Source organism: Crocodylus porosus, unplaced genomic scaffold (assembly GCF_001723895.1).
Source record: "Crocodylus porosus isolate Cpor-Errol unplaced genomic scaffold, CroPor_comp1, whole genome shotgun sequence".
Classification (NCBI taxonomy): Eukaryota; Metazoa; Chordata; order Crocodylia; family Crocodylidae; genus Crocodylus; species Crocodylus porosus.
This window is the reverse complement of record NW_017728926.1, coordinates 5,829,710-5,855,880: the sequence shown is the minus strand read 5'-3', so window position 1 is coordinate 5,855,880 and position 26,171 is coordinate 5,829,710. Positions and strand designations below refer to the sequence as shown.

The window sequence follows — 26,171 nt, the reverse complement described above, 5'->3', positions numbered from 1 at the left end:
TTGCTGAGCCTGTCCAGGTCAGCCTGGATCACCTGCCTGTCTTCTGGTGTAGATGCTTTGCCCCAAAGTTTGGTGTCATTGGCTAACTTGGCCAGTCCACTCCTGACTCCAATGTCCACATCATTAATGAAGCTGTTGAACAATATGGGTCCAAGGACAGAGCCTTGAGGGACCCCACTGGTCACAGGGCACCACGGTGATTGACTTCCATCAATTACTACTCTCTGGGTCTGACCATGGAGTCAATTTCCCAATCAGTGGATCATGGTGGACCCAAGGCCACAGTTGGCCAGTTTCGCCAAGAGGTGATCATGGGATACCAGATCGAAGGCTTTTTGAAGTCAAGATATATGACATCAATCTCTTCCCCCTTGTCCAGGTGAGAGGTCACCTGGTCATAGAGGTTGGTCAAGCAAGACCTACCTGCAACAAACCTGTGCTGGCTATCCCTTAGGATGTTGGCGCCAGCCAGTCCATTAAGGATGGCCTCTTTAATAAACCTTTCTAAGATCTTCCCCGGGATAGAAGTCAGGCTGATGGGCCTATAGTTAGCCGGATCCACTTTCCTCTCTTTCTTGAAGATAGGCACTACATTGGCCTTCTTCCAGTCTTCAGGCACTACACCAGAGCACCAGGAGTTTTGAAAAATCCGTGCCTGGGGCTGAGCTATGACGCCCGCCAGCTCCTTGAGTACCCTGGGGTGTAGATTGTCAGGGCGGGCTGACTTGAAGGTATCCAGCTTCTCAAGATGTTCCTTCAGAAGGTCAGCATTAATGGAGAGCAGGAGATCTCCCTCACCCGGACCTCCCTGTCCCATAGCGGGCATGGGCATCCCATGGGACTGATGAAAGACTGATGCAAAGTACCCATTTAATAGATTGGCTTTTTCCTGGGTGTCAGTTGTCAGCTGTCCCATCTGGTTCAGCAAGGGTCCAGTGTTGCCCTTGCTTTTCCTCCAGCTCCCCAAATATCTGAAAAAGGACTTTTCATTGTCCTTGATGCTCGAAGCTAGTTGGAGTCCAGTTGCAGCCTTAGCTTTCCTGGTTTGCTCCCTGCAGAACCAGACCAGTGCAGAATAATCCTCCTTGGAGGTGAATCCTGTCCATCATCCTTTGTAGGCCTTTCTTTTTAGCCTCAGGAGGTCTGCTAGGTCCCTGGAGATCCAGGGGGGCTGCTGTGCCCTCTTGCTGCCTTTCCTCTGAGATGGAACAGACTTAGCTTGTGCATTGAGGATCGCTCCCTTGAGGAGCAACCACTCTTCTTGAACTCCCCTCTCCCTGGGCTCATGGTCCCTTTGGGCCTCACTGACAAGCTTCCTGAGCTTGTCAAAGTCAGCTTTCCTGAAGTCAAGGACTTCCGTGTTGCTGACTGACTTGCCAGCTTTACGGCGGATGGTGAAGGTGATCAGCTCGTGGTCGCTGTCACCCAGCTTCTCATCGATCACTAGGTCACCAATTAGGTCATCCCCAGTAGCCAGTACCAGGTCAAGCATTACTTTGCCTCTCGTTGGCCCGTAGACTTCTTGAGTCAGGTAGAGGTCATCCACGCTTGAGAGGTAGCTTTGGGGCTGTTCAGATTTTGCTGAGTGATCCTTCCACGAGATGTCCGGGTAATTGAAGTCACCCATGACAACCATGGTCCTGGAGCATGCGGGCTCAGCCAGTTCCTGGGCGAACTCCTGGTCAAGCTCAGGACTTTGAGTGGGAGGTCTGTAGTAGACTCCCACTGTTGTGTCCCCTGTGCCATGTTCCCCATGGGTTTTAACCCAGAGGGTTACGGAGGATGCGCACCGTGGGGTAGGGTGGGGTTTGGCGAGAGGGCTCACACCTACCCACAAACCACACACATACTCCCATGCCCCTCCCCCTTCTCCTGCAGGCAGGTGCTTCCCATCTCTCTCACCAGCTACACCTTGGGGAATTATGTGGTATTATGCAATTATGTGCGGTCATACATTTTACGAGCAAAATTACACGGGCACATAATTGTGTAATTCCCTGGAGTGTAAGGAATATGTGGGCCTGTTTTTCTGAATTCACTTAGTCCACTCTGGGAATGGATTAAGACAGGTGCTCAACCTCCAGCCCATGGAACAAATGCAGCCTGTAGAGCAATAGCCTGTGGGGTTCCCCATGAGTCAGGAAATTTGGCAGCAGGGGACCAGTGGCCATTAATACTGCCACCCCCCCCATGCCAAATTCCCATGCCCTCTCCCCCTGCACAACCAGATGGGGCTGGGCTAAGCCCCCTTCTCCCTGCACAGTTAAAGCATCAGGGCCAAGCCATGTCCCCTTCTCCCTGCACAACTGAACTGGAGCCAAGCTGTGCCCCTTCTCCCTTCACAACTAAATTAGGGCAAGGCCATGCCCCTTCCAACTGCAGGACTGGGTTGGGGCTACGCCAAGCCCCTTCCCCGTCATGGGACCAGATTGGTGCCAAGCTGCACCCCCTTCCCCATGCTGATGGGGCCCTGCTGGTCCCACCCCAGGCACCAGATCAGGGTCATGGACCAGATATGACTCATGGAGGGACCAGGCACTGACCATCCAGCCCACTGGGGAAAAAGGTTGAGCACCACCGAATTTAGATGACCCAGATAAAGACAAATTTATTGTGGAATAGAAGTTCCTACACATGGAGTTATTCCTGAATAGTTACTGTTTTAAATTTATATTCCAAAATGTCTTTGTTGTGGACAAGCCCTAAGATGATCTATATATATGTCTGTGTGTGTGTGTGTATGCATTTATTTATTTGATATGCTGCCCTTCCCAACAAGATATACAGATATCTTTGGAAAAAATCCATTGGGAAACAAACATGTAAATATTTGAGTTTGGTCCCTGGTGGAAATCCAAACATTTCAGCTTTCTTGTTGCCTTTGGTTTTAGCAAAGGGGAGTTGCAGGGTTGAATGTGTGTTTACTTTTGGTCTGGCCTTAGGTGGGCAGACTGGGCTTATTTTGGCTACAGTTGTGCAAGTCTGGACATGCCGGGGGCTGCACCAGGGTTCAAATCAATTGCCAGAGCTCTATAGCAAGCCTGGCATCATGGCCCTTATTCAGCACAACTCTTAAGTGTTGTGCTTATAGGACTGTTTTGGTTTAGGGCCCTTCCTAGCAGTGAGTGCATTAAGTTGAGGTCAAAGCAGTCTAGAACTGCTCAGCCTTTAACTGCAGCAGTTTTGGTTGCAGCCTACATTTAACAGCTCAGGTTTTAATATGTACTTAATTAAAGCCCAAAATTGGATTGTGAAGCCTGTAAGAACCTTCCTAAAGAGGCTTTTTGCAGTAATTTGTGCCCGAGTTCATTGCAGCTTGAAGGCCAATATTGCAAGACTGATTCAGAGAGTTGTGGTTTGATTTTTTTTTTCCCCTCTCCACGCGTAGCTCTAGTGAAACAATACATCAATCTGTCACTGAGTTAGAGAAGTGAGCACTCTAATGCATTTAGGAGCTTGGCAACGTCTTTATATAGACACTGCTTTGTTTATGGAATAATGAGCAAGATGCCAGGGGAATGATTGTAACAAAGCTGAGATCCCAGTGAATAAAGGCATCAATACTGTCAACAGCTGTTAAGACCCAAAAGGAATGAAGAACTTCAAGTTTTCAGTGGAAATGAATGAAAAGGTTTTATAGGACACTTGGGATGGAAGCTGAGGTTCAGTATGTCAGTGTGTCCTGGGTGCATGAGTGAGGAGAGGTGTGTCGAAATGGGGGTGGCTATGCATACGTACAGGCCCCCATTGAACACATGGGCAGCACTTCCTCAACTGCAGGGAAAAATAAGCTTTCCCTGACTTCCCCCCCCCATCCTCCACTCAAGCTCCCTAATTCTGAAAAAGTACGATCTTCTGGTGCCAAGTCCTTCAAGGTGAGGAGTCTGCTCCATCAGCAAAGAGTCTGCCACTTTTCAAAATGAATTCTTCATCTGCCATGTCTGAGCATCACCCTGAAGAGTGGCACTATGCCAGGTCTACAATACATGTGTGCATGAAGACGGTGCTTAGGTGAATTCAAAGTAATATTGCTTACCAGAGCCCTCATACAGGAGGTCAGATCCAGGAACCAGGACACAGCCAAACCAGCTAGGCTAAGGATCTCCAGGGAGTTGAAGGAGAGAGGAGAAATTTCCTCTTTTCAGGCTGGACATGGCACTAGAGCTTGTCTATATTTAAGACCATACCCCAGGCAGCTCTTCTACTCCTTCCCATGTTGGGGAATGGCAAAGTTATGCACATAGTCATAGGTTCACTAGCCAGAAAGCCCCTCTCACCACTGTGGTGGAAGTGCAAGTGGCACCAGTGAGAAAAACCATGTATCCTATGGCAAAAAGACTCGGAACTTTTACCTCTGTCCTTATGCACAGAATGCAAATGGATTTTATTGAGTTTGGACAAATGTATGCTCCCTGACCGCCGTCTTCTAGCTATTGCTTCTGGCCTGCAATGTGCTTTCAGTAAGGAATGCCTGACTGGGGGCTGCTGATGGTGCCAGATATTTTGCCATGTGGGATTATGTCCACTTGAGGTAAGGATAGGATGCCTGTCCCTCAAACTTGTGGCCATGCAGGGAAATGTAGACGACAACCAGGAGAGATTCCAAGCTTTTGGCTGCCTTTCTCTTTAAACAGGACAACAGTACTTCCACAAACCATCTCCCACAGGCTATGTGACAGTGTGTTCTCTTTGCTTGGGTACGTGTGTGGAGGGTTGTATATGGGCTTCAAGGTGAATGTAAAGATGCATTTCAGGGCTGGTTGCCAGGAAGGTTACAGCAACAAAATTGACAAATCTGTCACAGCCCAAGTACAGACACAAAGTCAAACGGCAGCACCAGCAGTTGTGAAGATTAGAAAATATCCAGACCAAACAGAGCAGCAGGGAACTGAGCAGATTTAGAAGTTTTCACTGAAAAGTAAAAGGAATATTGGGGCAGAGTGATGGCTTGCAGATGTGCAGCAAGCCCTCCTGGGTCTGGGCCCAGGTTTGTTAGCCACAAGAACTTGAGGATGAGTTTGCCAAAGAGCGACAAGCCCCTTCCCCAGATGCACAGTGGAGAATAGTGTCAGTTTGTGAAAACGCCAGGTGGCCCCTGTGAGGTTCAGATTCCTGAAACATCAGTAGTTAAGATCTCTGTAACTCCAAGTTGCGCTGCCTGTCACTTCTCAATCCAGTACCTTAGCTAGAGAAACTGAGGCCACTGAATTTCTGTAGATCCATCTCGGTAGCTTAGTAGAAGGCAGAAAATGATTGGTGCACATACTGAAGGTTACTTACCTGCTTATTGAGTCTTATGGATGCTGAGAGAGAGCCAATGACAGAAACTAATCTTAGAGTTTGGGAGGAGATCATTTGGGTTAGTTTTGTAAATGGAGCCAGACTCGTTTGATGTAGCTTCTGGTTTTGTTGCAGGAGTTTTGTCTAGCTACATGTAAGTTCAGTCTAAGTTCAAACCTTCTCTTCACCTGGCAGCAATTTTTTTTTGTATTAAAGTAGCGCTTTGGGTCCAGGGCTTTATGACATTAGGTGAAAAAAAACAACCTGTAGGCTTCTGGTGCTGTAGGTGCTGTGCACACATGTCACAGGAAAATGATCTTTGCTCACAAGAGTGTTGTAATACGTGCTTAGAGGTAGCAGCTTACCTGGGCAGGATCAGAGCCAGTGACCTGTGGGAGAATTACTCTCCAACCTGATTCCAGTCTTTTTATATGCTGTCACTCCAGCATAGCTTTAGTATCCGTACATTCCACTTTTGCTGCTGAATTTTCTCATGGTATTCAAGGCATGTCTTTCAGGACATCTGAAATAGATTTGGTAATATTTTTTTTTGGATTATATAGTTGAGACAGACTATATACAAGCTTTTGAGCACAAATTGCCCTTCCTCAGGTCTGTATAATTCAGGGGTGTCAAACTAATTCAGCCCTGTGAGCTAGATGAGGATTTCTGGGCCAGATCTGGCCATGCCAGAGTCAGTAGGCAGGGCTGGTCCAGTGGGGCACCGCATGCTGCACACTTCCCATGCTGGCCCCCTGTGCCACAGGCAGCATGTGCCAGTCCCACTTCTGGACTTGTGCTGCAGGCACATGGGCTGTACCTGGCATGGCAAACACTGCCTGTGGCCCAGGGGCCTAGCATGGGGTGGGGTGTGCACTGCTTGTGGCACCCCACAAGACTGACTCTGAGCACTGGTTCTGGTGGGGCGCTACATGCAGCATACACAGCATATGAGCAGACCTTGTCCTGTGGGCACTACTCATAGTTCAAGGGGCCAGCACAGGGTGTATGCTGCATGTAGTGCCCCACCAGATAGCCCTGCACAGTGGCTGTGGCAGATCCTGATCCAGACTACCCCAAAGCCAGTGGGCAGGATTGGATTGGCACAGGTGCTGCATGCAGCTCACATTGCAGACTGACTCCCTGTGCTGCAAGCAGTGCCTGTGGCACCAGGTCCTACCCTTGTGTCAGACCAGCCCCATATGTGGCATGTGGGGTCAGTCTGAGACCCATGAGCAAGATCATTCAGCCCCATGGGCTGGACACCCCAGATATAGTTGGCTCAATAAAAAACATTACCAAACAAATCCTGCTTCTCCCTGCTTTTCTGATTGTTTTATTTTTATTTATTTATTTCAGTAAATAAAACAACCAACTGTTTATCCATGATATATCAAAAGCAGAAATTGATCTGTGTTTACCATAAATACACAGGCCTCTCCCTGGTAGACATTACACTTAAAGTGTGATTAACCAGTTAATGAGGTGATAAAATGGGGAATAAGCCACAAAGTTATTACACAAAATATGTGTAAAACTTTGTGGCCGTTTCCCATCCCACCTTAAACTGAGTGTTTGGGCAGTGCTGATCAACCAGCTGATCAGTGCTTTCAGCCTTGGAAGTGTGTTGGAGCCCTTCTCTCTGGTGTGCTCCCATGGCTGGGAGCTCTGGTCAGCTGATTGGCACTCCCAGCCGCAGATCCCTTGGCTCTGGCATGCTCCCATGGCTGGAAGTGTCAGCGGATCAGTGCTCGCAGCTGCAGGAGTGCATCAGAGCCCTTGGTTTCAGTGCAGTCCCCTTGCTGGGAGTGTCAGCTGACTGGCACAGTGGGAGGACTGGGCACCTGGCTTGCTACTTTCCAGTGCAGGGGGAACCTGAGATCATGGTTCCAGACTCCCCCTTTACCAGCAATAGGGTGCAATTGGGATCTGATTTCCGATCCCACAATTGCACCAGTGCTGTGCACACCTTTTATTGAATGTCTGTCAGTAGCCATAGTGTTCACTTACATGAACAATATTTGGGGTGAAGAGAAGTGCAACCAGTGTACACCCTGCCAGGACTATCCATCATTTTGAGACAAATTCTATCATGCCACTGACATGCCAGAAAAAAATCCCACTGAGAAATTGATTCATGCTGTTGATGAATCAGATGTTGACATTTGTGAGGTCTATACCCTTTTTTCTTTGCCTTCTTCTTTGGTCAACATTTGATGTACTATAGTTGCTGCTGGAATATGAATACAGTTGTTACACCTACAATCAGAACCTTAGATTTCTCATTACCCAAATCAGTCACTTAAACACATATTACCAAATGAACTGAAATTTTGCTCTGCCTGTAGAATTAGAATTAGCTTCCACCAAAGGAGTCTCTGTTTTGATGAGGGGAAGTAAGTCATTTTTCTCATGGTCAGTGGCTTTTTGGGGCGTTGATAAATTTTTGTGCAATTCTTCCAGTTCTGCAAGGCTGGGCTAGCAGGGTAGTAATATACCAGTTGTTCATTCCCCAAATGATTATTATAAAAGGAGATGGAATATACAGGAAATTTCATTCTTAGAATGTTTGAAGCGATGCATTTTTAACACTTAATATTACCTCAGTGTACAACCCGGGTTATATTGTTATAAAATGGATAATCTGTGATCACAGCATGTTTATTTAGAAATGTCTTCCCCTTCCGCCTTCCTGGCTTCAGATCAGTCTAGCAATCTTGATATGGTAGGTAGTATGAGTTGCTTATCATTTGCAGTATGAAAAAGCAGAAAAACTGGACTTGATATGTACATTGTAACGGTGTTGAATGTTACCAGCATACAAAGGAGTTTTGATCTAATTTTGCTTATTTCAAGTGTGGAACATGTTGATTATTTATCATGTGTTCCCAATTATCATGGACAAGGAGAGAAATATTTGTACAACGCTCTTCATTTATTTTTCTTGGTAAATTATAAATAAATATTTGTTTGAATCCTAATTACAGCAACTTGCTATCAGCCTGAATGCTAAGTCAGTAAGTCATGGAAATAAAGTGTGTTTTGAGGCCTCATGGGGGAATTTTCATATCATTTTGGGCCACTTTGGGAAGACTGAGAAAATGTGGCAGCTGGCAGCTTCCTGGTGAACAAACTTACCAATAAACTCTCATCAAAAGGCAAACAAAGCAGCAAGGGGGCAAGTGCATGGGAAGGAAGCTGTTTTAACACAACATGTAATTAGGCAGTGGAACTCATCACCACAGGACAGCTGGTTTGTTTGGCCGTATCTTTTAGTGAACAAACTGTATAGTTGGGTGAGATGTTAGACAAGCTTTTGGGCACAAAGCAGCCTTCTTCAGGTCTGAGAGAGAAGCCGATGCAGCCTAAGATAACTAACAGGCAGAACAAATACTTTTGTTTAACTCCGTTATGTAAATGAAATAATCACTTGAAGAGGGGAAGAGGGCAGTAAATCTGTTGAGCAAAGGAAAGTTGTTAAAGGTAGGTACAGAACAGCTCAGAGCAATGCATTCTGGTGTTAGACTCTGGTGTGCATGTGTTTTGATCTTCTGCCCCTCCAGGCTTCACCAATTACATGCGGAGCCCTTCAGGGGATATCTTCAACCCAGAACACTACCAGGTGAATCAGGACATGTCTCAGCCGTTAAGCCACTACTTCATCACCTCTTCACATAACACCTACCTCATGGGGGATCAGCTGATGTCTCAGTCCAGAGTGGACATGTACTCCTGGGTGCTGCAGTCCGGCTGTCGCTGTGTGGAAGGTAAAGATCAACAGGGAATAGTTGTGTGGTGACTGGGAAGCTCTGGAGTTTGTGTTATCTCATCTCTGAAGGGAAGGCTCATGACTGCTGAGTGGAGGGAAAGGCTTAACATACAGTCCAGCAAAATAAGGTTGCAGTTACATCCCTAATCTTGGCCTCATTGCTACAATGTTTTCCAGAATACAGGGATAAAAAAGAGGAAGAGAAAAGTGTTGTTCATTCTTGCAAAAAGTTGGAATTTATCTTATGAAGGAGAAGAGAAAAGTTTTCATCTATCAGAGGCCATTGGTATACACACTTACCAGGGTTTTGCGAATGTGTTGCTAAGTGGGAGAGATTCGGATGGCTAGCTGCACTCTGAATGAAAAAGGGGTCTTGTTGTGGAAAATGTTGACTGTTTCTAAGCCTTTATCTATGCTGGGAAATACGTCCCAGAGTCTGCTGGTCTGGAGTCCACAATCTCCAAAAGATCGTTATTGCAGGCTGAGCAGGTTGAGGCCCATGAAAGTGGTTGCATGTACTCAGAGCAATGAAGTAACAAGTGGAAATGTAGATGTAAGCAAGTGTAAGGATGGGAGAGTTCACAGGAGGGTGAGATGTTGGCTTTGGTGTTGTCCTAAAGAGCTCAGCTAACATCTCTGTTTCTTATCATTTTGAATCCAAATGGGAGTTTTGTGCTTTAGTGCTGTATCTTTTCACATGAAGATACAACTCCTGCATGCTCATAAAAGAACATCCTTCTTGCTTGAAGCTTTTTCAGCCAGTGCTTTCTGAGTCATCTGTTCACAACGGAGCTTCATGGCCAGCAAGTGCCTGCAGAGGAAAGCTGTTGAGCCAAGTGCAAGGAGACGCACATAGGGGTTGGCACAAACCCATGCTAGGCAGGCATTGAAGCTGGAGCACCACAGGAAGCTGCAGGTTTTGGGCATTTTTCCCAGCATGGTAGCTCAGAGTCACTCATGGCAGGAAAAAGTTTGCATAAAGGGTGATTGTGCTGTTACAAAGTGAAATCAGTGCCACATACCAGGAAAACCTCCACCTTTCCTCTCTGTGGGAATGATTCTGGCTGAGATCTGTCTGTTTATGCTCTGATACTGAGTTCTCAGCTTAAATGAGAGTTTTGTTTCTCCTTCACAGTTGACTGCTGGGATGGGCCAGATGGCGAACCAATTGTCCACCACGGATACACCCTGACCTCCAAGATACTCTTCAAAGATGTGATTGAAACCATCAACAAATACGCCTTCATCAAGAATGAGTATGTATCCATCCTTTCTACTCCCCCCTGGCATCTCCCAATTGATCCATGATATGCTGGAACGGCTGTTTAGGCAGATCCTATGCAGAGGCAGTGACATCCAAAGCTGACCTAGTTCTGCATAAGCCAGACAAGCATTCATATGTTGATTTACTGCAGGGAGAACTCGGGCACAGAAGTAATAAGGCGAGGATGATTGAGGGAGGCGGGAATCAGTAGATTGCCGTGCGTCTGTACTTGTTCTCATCTCTGAAAGACAGAGAGTCTAACATTTTCTGACAATGAGTATTATTAGCAGATAGCTGACAGCTCAGCCACGTGGCTCTGAGTGTGCATGGCACCAAGGTCACTGTCGAGCACTTGGCTCCAGCCCATGCCCAGAAGACAGAGGCTAGTCAGGCAGCAAAGGTTTAGGGGGAAGGAGCAGCTCAGGTGCAGGAGGCACAGCCTGTTCAAGGGAAATGGTGTTTGTCTCAGTGCAGTAGTGCTCAGATGACCAGAGAATTATAAAAGGGGGGGAGGAAAGGAGAGAAGCAACCTGTAACTGTCAGTACAAATAACCTTCAGCACCAGTGAAGGGGAGTTTGAATTTTTTATTTACATATCTGTTAGGTGTCCTTTCTGTTGGCATTAGTAATAACAAAGGGCAGAGCAGCTAGTCACATGGCGCCATAAGTGATGCTGTGAAGGCAAAGGTCTGCTGCTGCTTCCCATTCTTTGAAGCATGGTTGCAATGGCTCTCCTGTGGCTGGGTGTGTCAATTAAGTGTTCACTGCCCATGTGCGTGTTTGGTGGGGTTGGGGATATGGTGTGGTCATCACATCTCCCTCCAGTGGTTGGGACACTCACTGCTACCCTTGTGTGGAAGTCCAGGCCTGGGTCTTTGGTATCTGCCCAGTCTTAAACTTTCTACACAGCAGTGCCATCTCTTCTGGAGGCAAACAGGGATAACATTGCTATTAATTGTTAAGTTAAATTGTATTTTATTTAGTAAGCATTGCCACTTGTTTTGGTGCTACAGGAAAACAGAGGTATTGGAACTTAGTGAAGTTTTCCAAATCAGGGCAACTTCCCTGAGATAGTAGTAACTATCTCAAATCAAAGGCAAAAAGCAAGCTTTTGGTGAAAGCTCTTTCCTCAGCTTAATGGGTGGTTTCTATCTTATGTGTTTTGCCCAGTTAAAAATGAAGTTTCTCTTTATAACACAGAGATGTAGAGATCCACAGGACACTGCAGACACCTCTATCTTACCTCTTGTACCACATTCCAGAATTCACACTTACCAAAATGACATTTGTATATCAGGGTCTGTACTCCTCCCAGACCAGCACCACTAGTAAGCTAACCAGAGTCCTGCTGTCTCGGGATTATGTACAGTGCTGATCAGCTCACCTGAGCGTTGGAGTTCTGTGAACCCACCTGGATGAGTGTGATTTGTTGCCCTCAGCCTGTAGAAACCAGAAATAGCTGCTAAAAATAAACAGTAAATCTAGAAACTGATTGCTTTTGAGGTGTGCTCTTACAGGATTTTGCCAAGGTTGTCAGACCTTGAAAATGAATGGGTTTGGCAGCAGTCCCACCTTTTGTGTGTTAGTTTCTTAAGGGACATTTATCAAATGCTCATCTAGACCTAAATTTTACACGCTGAGCTCAGCTTTCACCAGATTAATCCATGCAGCCCATCTACTATTGTATCCATGTCATACAGGCACAGTACTGTCCCCTTTTTGGTGCAATGTTATCAGAAGAAGCAATCCTGAATTAAACTTTTCAGATCCTAAACTCCTGATCCAGTTTCCAGGGTGGGGAAAACTGAAAGAACTCTAGACTTGGTCCATTGGAGTCAATAGTAAGACTCGTGATGTCAGTGAGCTTTGGATCATTTCCTCTGTTAGGGGAACCATGTCTCTCAAAGACACTCCAAAATTATTGACTTATTATAAAACAGCAAATATTTTTGGCCCTGATCTGCCTACTTTCCATTTATATAGTGAAGTGTCTGATTATAAGACCTATGGATATCTGTGCATTTCTCTAGCTGCCAACATTTTTATGAGACTTTTCATCTTGCTCTTTATCACCTCTGAATAGCCCACCTTGAGAAGAGTAGTTGTTTATTTAAAAATGGGCCTGGAAAATTGCCCTAATCATGAATATATTGATGTACTGTTAGGTGTTGGCCATGTGTTTGTCAGTGAGCTGCTTACAACTCATCAGACAATGAATGGTGAGCTGGTAGAGATAATATGAATAGTAGATATAAAACTACTCATGTCAGGGCATCAGATAAATGGGGAGTGGAAAGGGGAGGAGAGAATCCATTTGCTTTTTTGATGATTTGTATAAAATGAGACCCATTGCAAAGAGCCATGTTGTCTCTTAGAAGCTACTAAATGACAGGTGCCGATGGGAATGTTGCATGACCCTACACTTTCTCTGACCAGGGTCTTTCCCCAAACGACTTAATATAGCAGGTTTCCCTTCTGGAAGATGGTACATGTTCCTGGGTCCTGTGCAGTTCAATTCAACTGAGCAATATGGGTGAGGAAGGACAGGAGAGCCTGGAGTGAAAGGGGTCTGAAGGCTTTAGATATACAGCATTTATTGGTGGTGGAATGTGCCAGCTTTCCATGAAGCAAGAAGAGAGGGGGCAATGGAGACCAGGGCTGTATGTGCCCATACAGCGTAAAGAAAGGTAGGATATTGAGAGATGTGTCGAAGCGGGGTGCAGGGATAGATAGAAATACTCCCTGACTTAAAATAGCTCGCTCATTTTGGGGTCAGCAGTGGGGGACACACTCCGTTCTCTGCGCACCCGAACCAGCCCCTTTGGACATGTAGCTCTGGTGAGACTGTGAACTGTAGAGACAAGTAGCTCTTTCTTCATCAGTGTGATAGCAGCTGAATATGCAGCTGACATGCAGCTTATGTCTCTTCCAGGTACCCTGTTATTTTATCTATAGAGAACCACTGCAGCGTCATCCAGCAGAAGAAGATGGCTCAGTATCTTATTGAAATCCTAGGAGACAAGCTAGATCTGTCTTCAGTGCACAATGAAGATCCCACCAAACTGCCTTCCCCAGAGAGTCTTAAAGGGAAGATATTAGTTAAGGTAAAAAAAAAAAAAAAAGTCCTGCTTTATTTTGCTCTTGTGATTTCCTCTGTGGTGATTATATAAGAGCTCTCTAGTTTTAAAACATTACAGCCTCACTTACCCAAATCATTACAGGTAATCCAGACATCAGAGCACTGAGAATTCAGTTTAGGGTTCTGGTTCCTCTCATCAGACCAAGTGCCCGTTCGTACGCATTTGGATCTCTTTAGATTCTGCGGCAGGATTTGAATGGAAAGAAATTCTCAGCACCTTGCAGGAGAGGGTCCTCATACATGGGACAGCCAAGAGACCAGGAGCACCTTGTTCATGTGATACTACTCCGGCCTGTAGCTGAGACCGTCAGTAACTAGAATGGATTTACGACCATCTGACTGGAGAGAGGAGTCCAGTGCTGGCAGCCCTTGTGCTTGTGTTTAGAGAAGCGGAGACTGAAATAGTTTTAGCAGCGAGCTTTGTGCAAAGGGCTTGTCAGCTATACAAGCAGTTTGAAAAATGCCTATGACAATATATAAGGAAGCCTGAAGAACAGGTTTTAGTGCAGATCTGGGTAAACGGTTTTCCCCTCACAGTACCACAGTAGCTAAAATGTGATATTTCCTGAAATTTTGTGAATATCCTTTTGAATGTTCAGAATTCAGTCTTTTTCCCCCAGTAAGAGAGGTGTAAAATGCTGTTAATGAAACAGGGATGTGAGCGTGCTTCATCAGCTTTATCACGCCATTTCGCTGAGCTCTCCTGTTGCCTTGGGTCTGTGACTGGTGGCCTGTCTGCTGCTGTCCTTGTATTGTTTATTGTTCCTGATATTATGGGAAGGAAGAGATAATTTAATGAGCACCTTCCATTTAGCTCAGCTAGGAAATTCTATTTCAAACCCAAGTTAATAGAAATATATCTGACAGGGTTTCACTGTTAGCTTGGTCCTTTCTGAATTTATTTTGCAGCTGTTGAAAACCTACAGGCTTCTAGGTGATCTCCCATGAATTGGAAAATGTCGCCTTTGTGTTTGTGTGTTTTCTATAAGCTAACATTTTTCAGGACGTTAGTTTGTGATGTTGATTCCAGGGCCTCTGGGCATACTTTGGTATGAGATGGGAAATAAATGAGAGATGACAAGGCTGTTTTATTTAGGAGCCTGGTTTAGTACACCTGCCCACATTGCAGAGTATTGTAACAAAGAGTTTGGAGGATTGTTTTCTTGTACCACTTCTTTGGTTGATGTCTCTGCTGCTTGTTTGTGGGTGGAGCATGGAGCTGTCATTAATGCTAATGACATATCAAGAGGGATATGCTCCCAACTGACAGGCATGGTACTCTGGGTGACATGAGAAAGAAGCTATTCTTTACTCTTTCCAGTCCAGGATCTATTAAATAAAGAAAAATGTAACTGCTTCATAACCCAGGTTACCTGCTGGTTCAATAATCTATATACCAACGTGAAATCTCAGCCTGTTTCTTCTCTGAAATGTTTGTTTGTCTGGAAAGCGTGTCTTGTTGGGTTTGGACATGGCCAGAACTCAGGCTTTGGTGCTGACAGTCCAGGTGAAAGGGACTAATTTGACACCTCTCATGGCTGCATTGGAGCACAGGGGATCACAGCTTGCATTTCACACCTGGAGCTTGTGGGAGCCCTGGGTATCTAGGGTTGCCAGAAGAGAACTGAATATCCTTTGAATGAGCCTTTGCTGCCTTGCATTAGTGATTTGTCATGATGCTATTTCAGTCCTAAGTCTTCATTTGGGGGAAGGTTTGCACTTGAAGTGATAGTAAAACAAGAGGCTGGAAGTCAAGGCCTCTGGAGGCAGGTCCTGACTCTCGCTAACCTGCTGAGGACTCAAGGCTAGTGACTTGCCCAATCTAGAACTGATTTTCTCTTCCTCACCACCAGTCCTGGTGAGTGAACATAAAGCACATCTGTGGGACCTCATCTGTGGATGACTGTGTGCACAGCAGTGGCCCCTCAATGGTTGAAGGTGACATTCATACAAGAATCCTAATGCAGCTCAAAGCCAGATTTGTTGTAACTGAGTCTTCCTTACGCATCTTGCAGTAGTAACTCGTCAGAGTTGGTTTTCACATGTCTAAATAAATAACGGTGTTTGACTGGGGCTAAACCCCAGGGTCTCTGTGCAGACTCAGTCTAAGCCATGTGTGATGCAGCTCAAATTTTTTGTGGGGGAGGGCAGGTCCAGTTCTCTGTCACCTGGTGTGTTCACCTCTGTGCTTAGCTGTTGTGGTAACCTGCTGGAGAGTGGGTGCCTGTTACCCGTGTGTCTTGCAGGTAGCTGGTTGGAGCTTGGTGAGAAGCCAGCGAGGATTGGCAGGAGGCGCCAGTTGTGCTGCCCAAACCATCTGCTATTGCACTGCACTGGAAAAGCTCTAATTGAAAAAACAAAATGGCTCCTAATTTCCATATGTGTTGCTGGATTTATAAGGTTGAGAAGTCAATTGTAACAACGTCTAGAGAGGCTACATAGAAGTGCTTTTTTCTGGGCTCTAAGCTGCATCATTTTAAGTGGTGTTGAATGAAGTATCTCTAGAAACTTCTATTTGCAGAGATTTAAATATTAATGCCACCCTGCATCCTTCTCCACTCCCTTCTGCCAGCTTTCCCTTCTCTTCACTGCAGGATAATAATACATTTTAACACCTCTTTTATCCAGGGAACCCAAATGCCTTTACAACTGTTAGTTAATTAAAATCTCTCTAAAACCTTATATTATACCCAGGTTGCCTGCCATATCCCTCAGCTAGTTCCATGGTTTAGAGATGCTTAGCATTTCTTTTAAGCCTTTTATTCTGCATGAGTTCAAGTTCTTTTACGATGTAAGCGCTAGCATCTCCAGGAGACCTGCAGTAGGTGAATCTCAAAGTCGTTAGCGTCCATTAGATCTTTATCTTGATTCAAATCTTCTCACTTTCAAGATGCCCACTAGCAAGAAATGTTTCAGCTGCTTTTACAGTTTATGGCTAATATATTGAGGGAGAAGTGGAAATGTCAGAAATGTTTTTAAAGGTTTTTTAAACAAAATTAGAATATGTGAAACTAAAATAACACAGGACAAAACACAAGAGACATGTTGTGTATATTGTGGATGAACTCTGCCAGGGAAGTGCCTTGACCAGATGAACTGTGATATAGATTATAGTCTGCTGTTATCTGAATCAGGATGGCCACTTGGCTTAGACTTAATACAGAACAGCAAAACTTGTGCCAGGCTTCTGCAGTTTGGGGCAACTTGGTTTTATGGCACACTTCCATCCACCCCATCATCTGACACTTCTGACCCCACACCATAGGAAGGAGATGCAAGGATTCCCACATGACGCATGGCTCTCTGCAGGGGGTGGACTGTCATAGTAACAGAATGATATTGAACCCAAACCCAGTGCTTCACCCCACAGTGATCCAGAAATGGACACAATCTACTCGTCCAACTCTGATTCCGTAAAGATATAAATGTACATTGTCAGAAATAATTGCACGGCAGCTAATAGCAATTATGCTCGTAAAAAGAACATTTTCATGTGAATTCTTTTCCCCAGGCTCTGGGATGAGGTCAGAAATGCTGAGGAGGCAGAGCTGCTGTGTGCTATGTATGCACTGGGTTGTACTGTCAATGCTCCTACCGTGTTTTAGGTGATCCAAACATCTGCACACCGGTCAAAGAGCCTCTGTTAGGGTTTTGCAAATTAATTGACTTAATTGCATATGTCTAGTTTGCTTTAATGCTGGCAAATATTGGCAACTGCCCTTTTAAATGGAATGAAATCTTACTCGTCCATGGACTGAAAAGAAAATGCAGCTAGAGATTCCTCTTCCTTCAAGTCAGGAGAAAGCTATTGCGGGATGTCTCAGTCTGAGCACCATAGGCCAGACTTTCAAAATTGTTCACCACTCCTCAGCTCACAGGTGGAATGGTGGTAGCAGCTGGGGGCTGTGTCTCTGGCTCAGAGGATCAGTTGTCTCAATAGACAGGAAGTAATTTTTTTACTGATTATTTTTCTCCTGTGAACTCAGCCAGCTAGTAGGATAACCCAAATGGATACAAAGCAAAAAAGAGTATGGTGGCAGAAAGCTTTCTGCACTCCCAGAGTAGAGACTTCTTACTTAATTTTGAGAGTCTTGCTTGACCTCCTTAACTGAACCCAAGTTACATTTATTCTGAAGAACTCAGCTCTATACGGAGTACTGTCATAATCCCCAAGCACTCTAAGTCTTTCTGATGTTTCCCATTGTACGTAACCACTTTCTACACATTGAACCAAGAGACACATACTGAGCTGCCTGCTTTATCTTTTCAACTTCCAGGGAAAGAAACTTCCAGCCAATATTAGTGAGGATGCAGAGGAAGGAGAAGTGTCTGATGAGGACAGTGCTGATGAGATTGATGATGATTGCAAACTCATGAATGGAGATGTAAGTAAAATGACCATTTGTATGTGAGCACTGGTTGATCACAGTGGGATGAATGCCAGGGGACTGGGTGTGTGCGCCTTCTGGAATGGGAATGTGGGTTCTAGGTAATGGATCTAACCTAAGCTCAATGTGTGGTTGTGTTTTGAAAATACATCTTGTAGAGATTGGGGGTGGGTACCAATAGAGCTTGCTGGAAGATGACCATTCTACTTCACAGCCTCTTCAGGGAACCTTGGTTTTATTGACATGAAAACAGCTTCGGCAGCACATCTACTAAAATTGGAACAATACAGAGAAGATTAGCATGGTCCCTGTGCAAGGATGACACACACATTCGTGAAGCATTCCTTATTTTAAAGAAAAGAAATGAAAAGAGAACCTTTGATGTGCTTTCATGACATCGAATTAGGTTAATATGTCTCTCTCTCCATATCAAAACCTGATAGTTTGAGTCCAGAAATGTTGAAATGTCAATGTATGTGTGGGAAGGAGAGAAGGAAGGAAGAAGTTGACTTGTGGTTAGGGTAATGGCCTGGGAGACCCAATTTTTACTCTCTGCTTTACAGGAAGCCAAGTGAGCAGGGTTCAAAGAATTTGGCTGTGATTTAACAGAAGATTTTGACCAAATTTAATTCAATCAGAAAGTTTCAACCAGCCATTGGAGCAGATGTAACTTGTACAGGCCTGATGATTTTTTTTTTTTGTCCTAGAGGTGCTGAGCATCTGCATCCCCAAAAAGTTAATTTGGGGTTTTTGTGCTGTCTTTCTTTAAAACCAGGGGGGAGAGAGAGAGCAAGCATGTGTGTGTATGTGTGTATAGTCATTGTATGTGCCCTGATTTTCAGAAATGCTGTGCAACTTCATCTCCTTAAGTCTGTGAGAGCTGCCGGTGGGAGCACTTACATAAAGATGGGTCTGTCTGTATCCATTGCATTTATTAAATATACTCAGACACATGCAGCAAGCTTGCCATATGTGTGCAGACACAAACGTATATATTTGCTGTGTATATTTTACTAAACACTTAACACTGTGTGTGTGAGAGAGTAGATTGCAAAAAGGGCTTCCAGCAATTAATCAATGGTAAATTGCTGCAGGTAACAGCAGCCTGTGGCTTTTTCCCAGCTGTTTTTTCTGTGTGTATAAAATAAAAAATGTCTCCTATGGGTTCCTTGATGCTGTGGTGTGCTGTATGGTAAAGTATTCGACAAAACTGCACGCTTCAATGCCTACCCACATCAAACTGGGTCATCTCTGTGGAATATGTTTTCCCAGCTGAGCAGTTGTTTATAGCGAGCAGTGGTTGGCTTGCTGAATGCTGTGTTTAGCTTGCTTCAGCTGCACAAAGGTGTTAAAGGGGTGGGGGGAAGAAGCTATTTGTCTCTGCGTGCTTCAGCCTGAAAAACACCTTATTTCTTCTTGCCTTTTAAAAGTAAAATTCTTCTGACAGTTTAATCTTCCAGCACATAGCAAGTTTGGTACCATAGTTTAGGGAAACTTAATATAAAAGATAAAGCAGAAACTTTTAATAACATAAATCAGATTGCCTGAAACGAAGATTACATTTGCAAACCTCTCTTTTGTCCCTGTTTCTGACTGTTTCCTTCTCTTATATTATGGATACAATCTTTTGTTTTAGGACTAGAAAAGAAACATCTTTTTAGAGCTAAGCTAGTCTAGCAATGGAGAATCTCAAAGTCTGTCTTAAAGAGGAGAACATGTTTGGTTATGTTTTTATCATAGTTTTTAGATATTTTTACTTAATGTTGAGCTCTGATGTGTTGACACTTTACTCTTATGGTTTTTTATCTTGCTTTCTCTCTGCCTGACATTGCTTCTGTTCAAAGTGGAAGGTACTGTACACCCAGGTGGTGGTAGTGTTGAGCCCACTGGGCTTTAACTATGTGGGGTCAGTCATGTTACCAAGGAATGACCATTTCGAGCGGGGGGGATACCTTGTGTGAGGGTACTGCAAATGCTACTACAAGTCCCACATATGCATGTTTGAAGTGTGACCCACCTGTGTTATAACTGGATATGTGGAGCAGCTAGAGATGGGGAAACTGGATGAATTGAGATCCAATGGGACATTCCCCATCTGCAAACTACAACCAGAAACGTGAACTGTACCTTTTGTTGTGACAGGCAAACTTCCTCAGACTTGCTGTTCTCGCATTTTCTGCACACCTTTGTCTGCATTCCCTGGGTTTAACAGAGTGCTCCAGGTACCAGAGGGCAGCAAGGGGACTGTTCTCACAGCCCAGCTGGAACCAGGAAACCTGGGAAAATGATGGGCCTGTTCTTGTAGGATTTCCAGTCTCATCTGATTGGAAAAGGTTCAGATAAACACCCCAATACTTAGGTAAAGGAGGGTTTTTGAGGCTTGCAAATGAACTTTGACTCAGGTCTTCTTCCAAACAGATCACAAGCAAGCTCTTCAGTGACAGAAGATGAAATTTATGTTCTGCTTGCAGATCAGATGGGTGGAGAGATGGATGTTAGAAGGAGAATTGTTTTTCCTTTTGGAGTGTTTCTGCTTTCCCTGCTACAGTTTATGGCTAGATGCATTTCTTTCAGGAAATCCTGCATAGGTGCTGCCTCTCTCCCTTTGTTACCTGGCGATTTGTCTCGGTCTGGCTTTCACTGATGTCTGGGATTCCAGATTTGCTAGACGCCGCTCACTTTAGAGGAGCCTTCAGGGAGCACAGTAAACAACAGCTTGTTTCCCAGGGGAATTAATCAGGACATTCTAAGGCTCATTAAGAAAACACTGTCTGCTTTTTCTTCTGCCATTTTTAAAGATCCAAACTTGTGAATCACCCACATTAAATGGCATGAATAGAAACGAGAGCCCTGATTTTCTGTCTTCATTCCTTTTATTCCCCTTTCCCCTAAATATGCTGTAGCCTTCATGGGAGAACTGGATAGGAAGATGCAATTTAGTACTACCTTTGTAATGTTTAAGTCCCGACTCTCCAGCTGCTCCCTCATTCCATTCAGTTGGATTCTGCATCCGCCGTGGGTGCAGAATCAAGCTTCCACATGGCAAATTGGTGCTGTCCTTGGCAATTCCATCAGACTTGATGTACAAAAGATACACTCTGTTGTAGTCAGCCTTTCCACACACAGTCACAACAAATTGAAGTGCCTTGGAAATGGCTTGGTCCATTCACCAGGCTGAAATATATCAGCCTATTTTCATAAATGAACACTGCGAAATGTAGCAAGTGTTAGTCAAACGTGCAGGGGGAGCCATCTCAATATTAGTTATTTCCAGGCAGCACATCAATGATTTGGTAACAAAGCATGTGCCACTTGAGTAGCTTTTGTTGTTGATCAGTTTGGGTTCCTTTCAAGCAGATCTTTTTTTCTGTGAATTTGTTCAAGTAATTTCACTTTGTGACTTCAGGTAATCTAGTTCCGCTTTAGAATTAACACCTAAATGTAGGACGCCACGTGCTTGCGTATCTACTGTGAAGTCTGGCATTGGGCACACCTATCATTGCAGGTGACAACTGAGAATGATACTGTGCTTCACAATGTACAAGTGAAGAGGCTGCTGAGCTATTTGGCATGACCAGTAGTCATTAATAGCCTCAGTCCAGTGTGGGGTCTTGGTGTTGTTTTTGTTTCTGTTTTTCTTTTGCTTCATGTTCCTCTTTCTTTTTCTAATGTAACATTTTAATTTGCATTAACCCTGGCTGGAATAATTAGGGCTTCATGCACCTTTGCCTTCCTTTAACTGAACTGCTTTGTTTGTAGGCTTCCACCAATCGGAAGCGAGTAGAAAATATAGCAAAGAAGAAACTTGACTCGCTGATAAAGGAATCCAAAATCCGTGACTGTGAAGATCCAAACAATTTTACAGTCACCACTCTGCCCTCATCTGGAAAGCTCAGCCACAAGTCAGACATCAAGAAGGTGATAATTTTGTATCAACTCTACATGTAATAGATCTGATTTCTTAAATGTTGGTCTTGCTACTCAATGTACAGTGTGTTAATGATGATGATAAAGCCTGGTTTTCAAAGCAGGGAGCCTAAACTTGGGCTTGTAAGTGCATGGAACACATTTGCTTTATTGAGGCACTGAGCCCCTGTAGCTCCCATGGCCCAGCCTCTTTGTTGAGTCAGGACACATCTGTTAGGGAGCTGAATATGCATCCTGACTTCCTGAAGTTTAGTTGCATGCCTAAAAATAAAATGCACTCACCTTCCTCAGGAGGCTAAGCCAGGAGCAGTCTTTTGAGGAAGAGATGAGATACGTATGCCAGTGTATTGTGTCTACACTTAACTGTTTCATTCTTTTTCAGTTTTTCCTCTATGCCCAGGTGTTTCATTTTAATATCAATAGCTGTTTGTCCCCAAGATGGGTTTTTGTAATAAGTAGTGTTACTTTATATGGATGATCTTTATGCTTTGTATAAATAAAAGCACGTGGATTACTGTGGCAAGGGATAATTTTGTTTGCTGGTTAGAAATGCTGGATGAATGCTGGCCCCGTCTTCTCATGTGACTATTCCTTTTGCAGAAATACAGTTCCATGGCACATTCGGTAGGAGACAAACCTATGGTAAGTCCAACAAAATCCCCTCTCTTGACCCCAAGTCAGTCAATACCCTTTAAACTCTCTAGGCCCTAGGCATGTACTACAGTGGCTGCTGTGTGCATGAGAAAGAGTCTTTTTGGCAATGTAACAAATTATACTTCAAGTTAACTGTATAATGCTGAACTTCAGCAGTACAATCTCCAGGTACACAAAGACAGTTTCTAAGAGGAGTTTTAAGAACCAGGAGCTAAAGTCTGGCTCTCATTTGTAATCCACAGAAAACTCTAGGTCCAGTTTGACTTTATTGAGGAGGACATCTACATGCATTTTGAAATATTTGAACCCCTACCTTCCCAGAAAGCATGTCAGTAGCACATAAAGTCAGTTCTGCCCCTTTAAATAATTCAGATTCTGATCTTGAAGTTCTTGGTATAATTTACAAATACAGAATACTACCAATCCCAAGCATTTGAAAATCAAGCTTCAGGCCCAAAATCCAGGATGTATATAGTTTCTTTGTTTCATTTGGTTCCTAGGTTTTGAACCCTTAGGAGTCATGTTTTCAAATTTCTGTCTCAAATCATGAGCTAGAAACTTTGGTTTTTTTTTAATGGAAGCCAAGCTTCTTGTGTAATCCACCAGCAGCTAGGTCTTTAATTGGAACACCAAATGTTGTGAGAGTCAATAGGAGATACAGTAACAGGAGTTGGGAAATCCAGAGGACTCTACTTTTTTGACAGACTTCTGTTCATTTTGCTCTGATGTTGTTATTTATTATTCTAAGCCAAACAATGATATCCTGAATCATGCAATTAAACTCCATGGAAATAACTGAGTATTTAACCATGAGTAAAATAAGCAGAGGTGACTTTAGGTTGATTCATTGCAGAGGTGTTTGGAAAAAAATTGTGAACATCTATTCCTCACCAGCTCTGATTAGCCCCATGAAAATAGACAGGGTAGGAGTGAGTGGATTGTTTCCATACTGAATATCCGTCCAGGTGCCCATAAATTACTTGGTCTGTTTACAGCAGGGTGAAAGTTTTGAATGGCTAATGCTGCCATTGCATTACCAAAGTAGCCTGGGTGCTTTTCATGGGCTATTTCTGTTGCTTTGCTGAGTGGTTCCCTTTTCCTCATCCTCTTGAAACCAAAGGGAACCTATGCATATACTCTGGAGTTTGGGAGGATGTTTTAAATAGAGCAGCTTTTGGGAGCCGCTCTAATTAAAATGCTCACAGCATCTCTCGTATTCAGTGTCTTGCATTTCAAAATGGCAGGGGGGCGCTTTAACTAAAGCTCATTCAACCAGCTTTAGTTAAAGCGCCCCTAACACCATTTTCAAATGCAGGGACACTGGATATACAAGACACTGCAGCACGCTGGAGCATTCTAATTAGATGCTACAGCAGAATTGATTAATCACGTCCTAATCAGAAGGGGTGCCCAGATTATTAACACTGTAGGGCATGGTTGGTTAAGCTGCCAAGCATGATGTGGGAACAGAGGGAACTCTTTTTATGCAGGTGAGTTCTGTTAACTAAGGAACTGTCCTGGGATCTAGCAGACCATAGTTTTAGAGTAACACAGTTTGTTTGTGAACAGGAATGACCATCTCTAGTGTCCCCTGAAAGAGCAGCTGATGCTGCCCAGAGAACTCAGAAAAACCTTTCATTGGAGGCAGCTCTGGTTGTGTCATAGTCCATCATTTCTGCTACTAGGTGGTGCTTTCTTCTTCAGTGGCTGTGGCTATTCTGCTTTCAGTGAGTTGCTTTTGTTCTTCAGCAGCTCCATCTCACTGCTAAAACGGGTAATACTGAGCCCTTTCTAGTGCTTTCCATTCAAAGATCTCAACCCCTTTGCAGCCATTAATGAATGAAACTTCACAGCCTGCCTGCAAAGCTGCTAAATCTCATCTTGTATTTACATACCAAGACAGGGGCTTGCTCAGAGCCAAATCTGTGGCAGAGCTTGGAGCGATCTCTGACTCCTTGGCCCCCTGCTAGCTGAGAAATGAATGGATACAAACGGAATAGGAAAGAAAAAGGTTCTTGAATATAGCCTTCCTTTGGTGGGGGCCAAAAACCTAACCGAGTTCAAGATGGATGTTGATCTGTTTATCAGATGGATGTGTGATGTGGCTGCCTTGGACTCAATGGCCCAAAAGATCTTTTTTCTTGTGGACTTCAAGCGCTAGGCAAACTTCTACTCAAAGTCTGCTGCTCTGCCTGTGACTGCCATGTTAGCCACTTTCAAGCAGGTTGTGACCCCCACTGGTGAGCATGGAACAGGGGCTCTGGGGGTTGGATGCAAACCTGAGGGCCCTGAGGAAGGTGGAAGTTCTGCATCAGAGCCATACAGCCTAGCCCCATCTCTACAATACTGAACTGCAGCACAGTTGACTGATGTTGGAAAGACTCCCTGTTTGAAAGGCCTAGATCCAAAATGACAGGGTGGGTGGCAGCTTGGGATTAGAGGTGACCAGCAAGAAGTGCAGCAATTCAAGTTGTACCCACAGTGCTGCATTGAAGGACGGGATTGGAAACACTGGGGGAATGCAGGTGGAGTTACTGAATCTTGTTTTAGTGCCAGTCCCATGTGCACCTAACCCAGCCTAGGGCCTGGACAGCTCCTTCAGAGAAACCTTCACTTATTTGCACCTTAAAGAGCAAGCAGTCAGGACAAAGGGCTCTGAGCTTGCAGTCAGTCATCCTGTCCAGTTTGTCTGAGCTCCTGGTGCTTCACACAGTACAAAGGTGAACAAAGTGCACCATCACTGGAGTTCTGAGAGGCTCATCTGTAAAATATCCATGTCCTTGCACCAAGGGGGCTGTCTGGCTTTCAAAGGGAGCATGGATTGTGTTGCATTAGAAATGGGACCTTTCCATCCAGGGTTGGAAGCAGCCCTCCCAGCTAGCTGAGGGGAATTCAGTTAAATTTAGTTGTGAGGTACAAGGTTTATTATTTGGAAAGCTCCATGTGTTGGTGGAGTCAGTGCATAATCGCAGTTAATCCTGAAAGATAGTGAAGACTCGGCTCTGCAGCATGGAGCTAATTTTGCTTGGAGCTCTAATGGCATTTATTGGCTTTTCCCTTAATCATGATAAATATTTATTGTCGGTCCAGTCCCAGCATCCCTGTTTAGCATGTTCCATCAGATGCTTGCAGAGCAGCGAAGCATGCAAGTCTTTGATTTTCCTGTAAGAAACCATTAATATCACTTTTCTGCAGGCCCTTTAGCAACTGTTGCTGCACAGGGAAAGCAGTGAAAAAGGTAGTCCCTTGGGGCAAAAGTGGTGGTGGGGGGGGTGGACCTAGGGAGTTAATTTCCTACAAAACCAAACAAAACCCACCCACACTGGAAAGTGATGTCTGGCAAAGAGCTCAAAGCCATTTCTGAAAGGGGACAGGAATAAGAGAGAGAGGAAGGCAGGGCTGGTATCTGGAAATGCCAGCCTGCAAGTCAAGCTACCCATCAATTGCTTCCATGGAAGAAGATGTAAAGAACATATGGCCAAGTGTCTCATAAAAGAGCAAGGAGCCTTGGGCATGCACTCATACCCTGCCCCCAGCAGCTGGAGAAAGGGAGAGAAAAGATCCACTGCAGTAAGTGTCAATGTGCCACACAGGGCACTTGTGCTTATGGAAAGTAGATGGGAGGGCATGTGTCTGTCTTAGGGGCTGATGCCATAGGTTTTCATGGATGTGGCCTTACTCAAGGGCTGGAGGTTTATTCAGAAAAGAAGGACACAAGATTGTTTTCATATCATGCACTATGCAGTACTG

General features: G+C 44.5%; 1 protein-coding gene across 1 annotated transcript in view; it reads left to right on the top strand.

Annotated features, from left to right (window-relative positions):
* PLCH2 (phospholipase C eta 2) overlaps positions 1–26,171 on the top strand; it is a 358,008-nt gene that overhangs the window by 291,806 nt on the left and 40,031 nt on the right. Inside the window, exons 8-13 of the mRNA XM_019541274.1 lie at positions 8,844–9,047; positions 10,185–10,305; positions 13,246–13,417; positions 17,730–17,837; positions 21,600–21,758; positions 22,368–22,409. Of these exons, the coding sequence (XP_019396819.1) occupies positions 8,844–9,047; positions 10,185–10,305; positions 13,246–13,417; positions 17,730–17,837; positions 21,600–21,758; positions 22,368–22,409 (806 nt within the window). The remainder of the gene's footprint in view (positions 1–8,843; positions 9,048–10,184; positions 10,306–13,245; positions 13,418–17,729; positions 17,838–21,599; positions 21,759–22,367; positions 22,410–26,171) is intronic.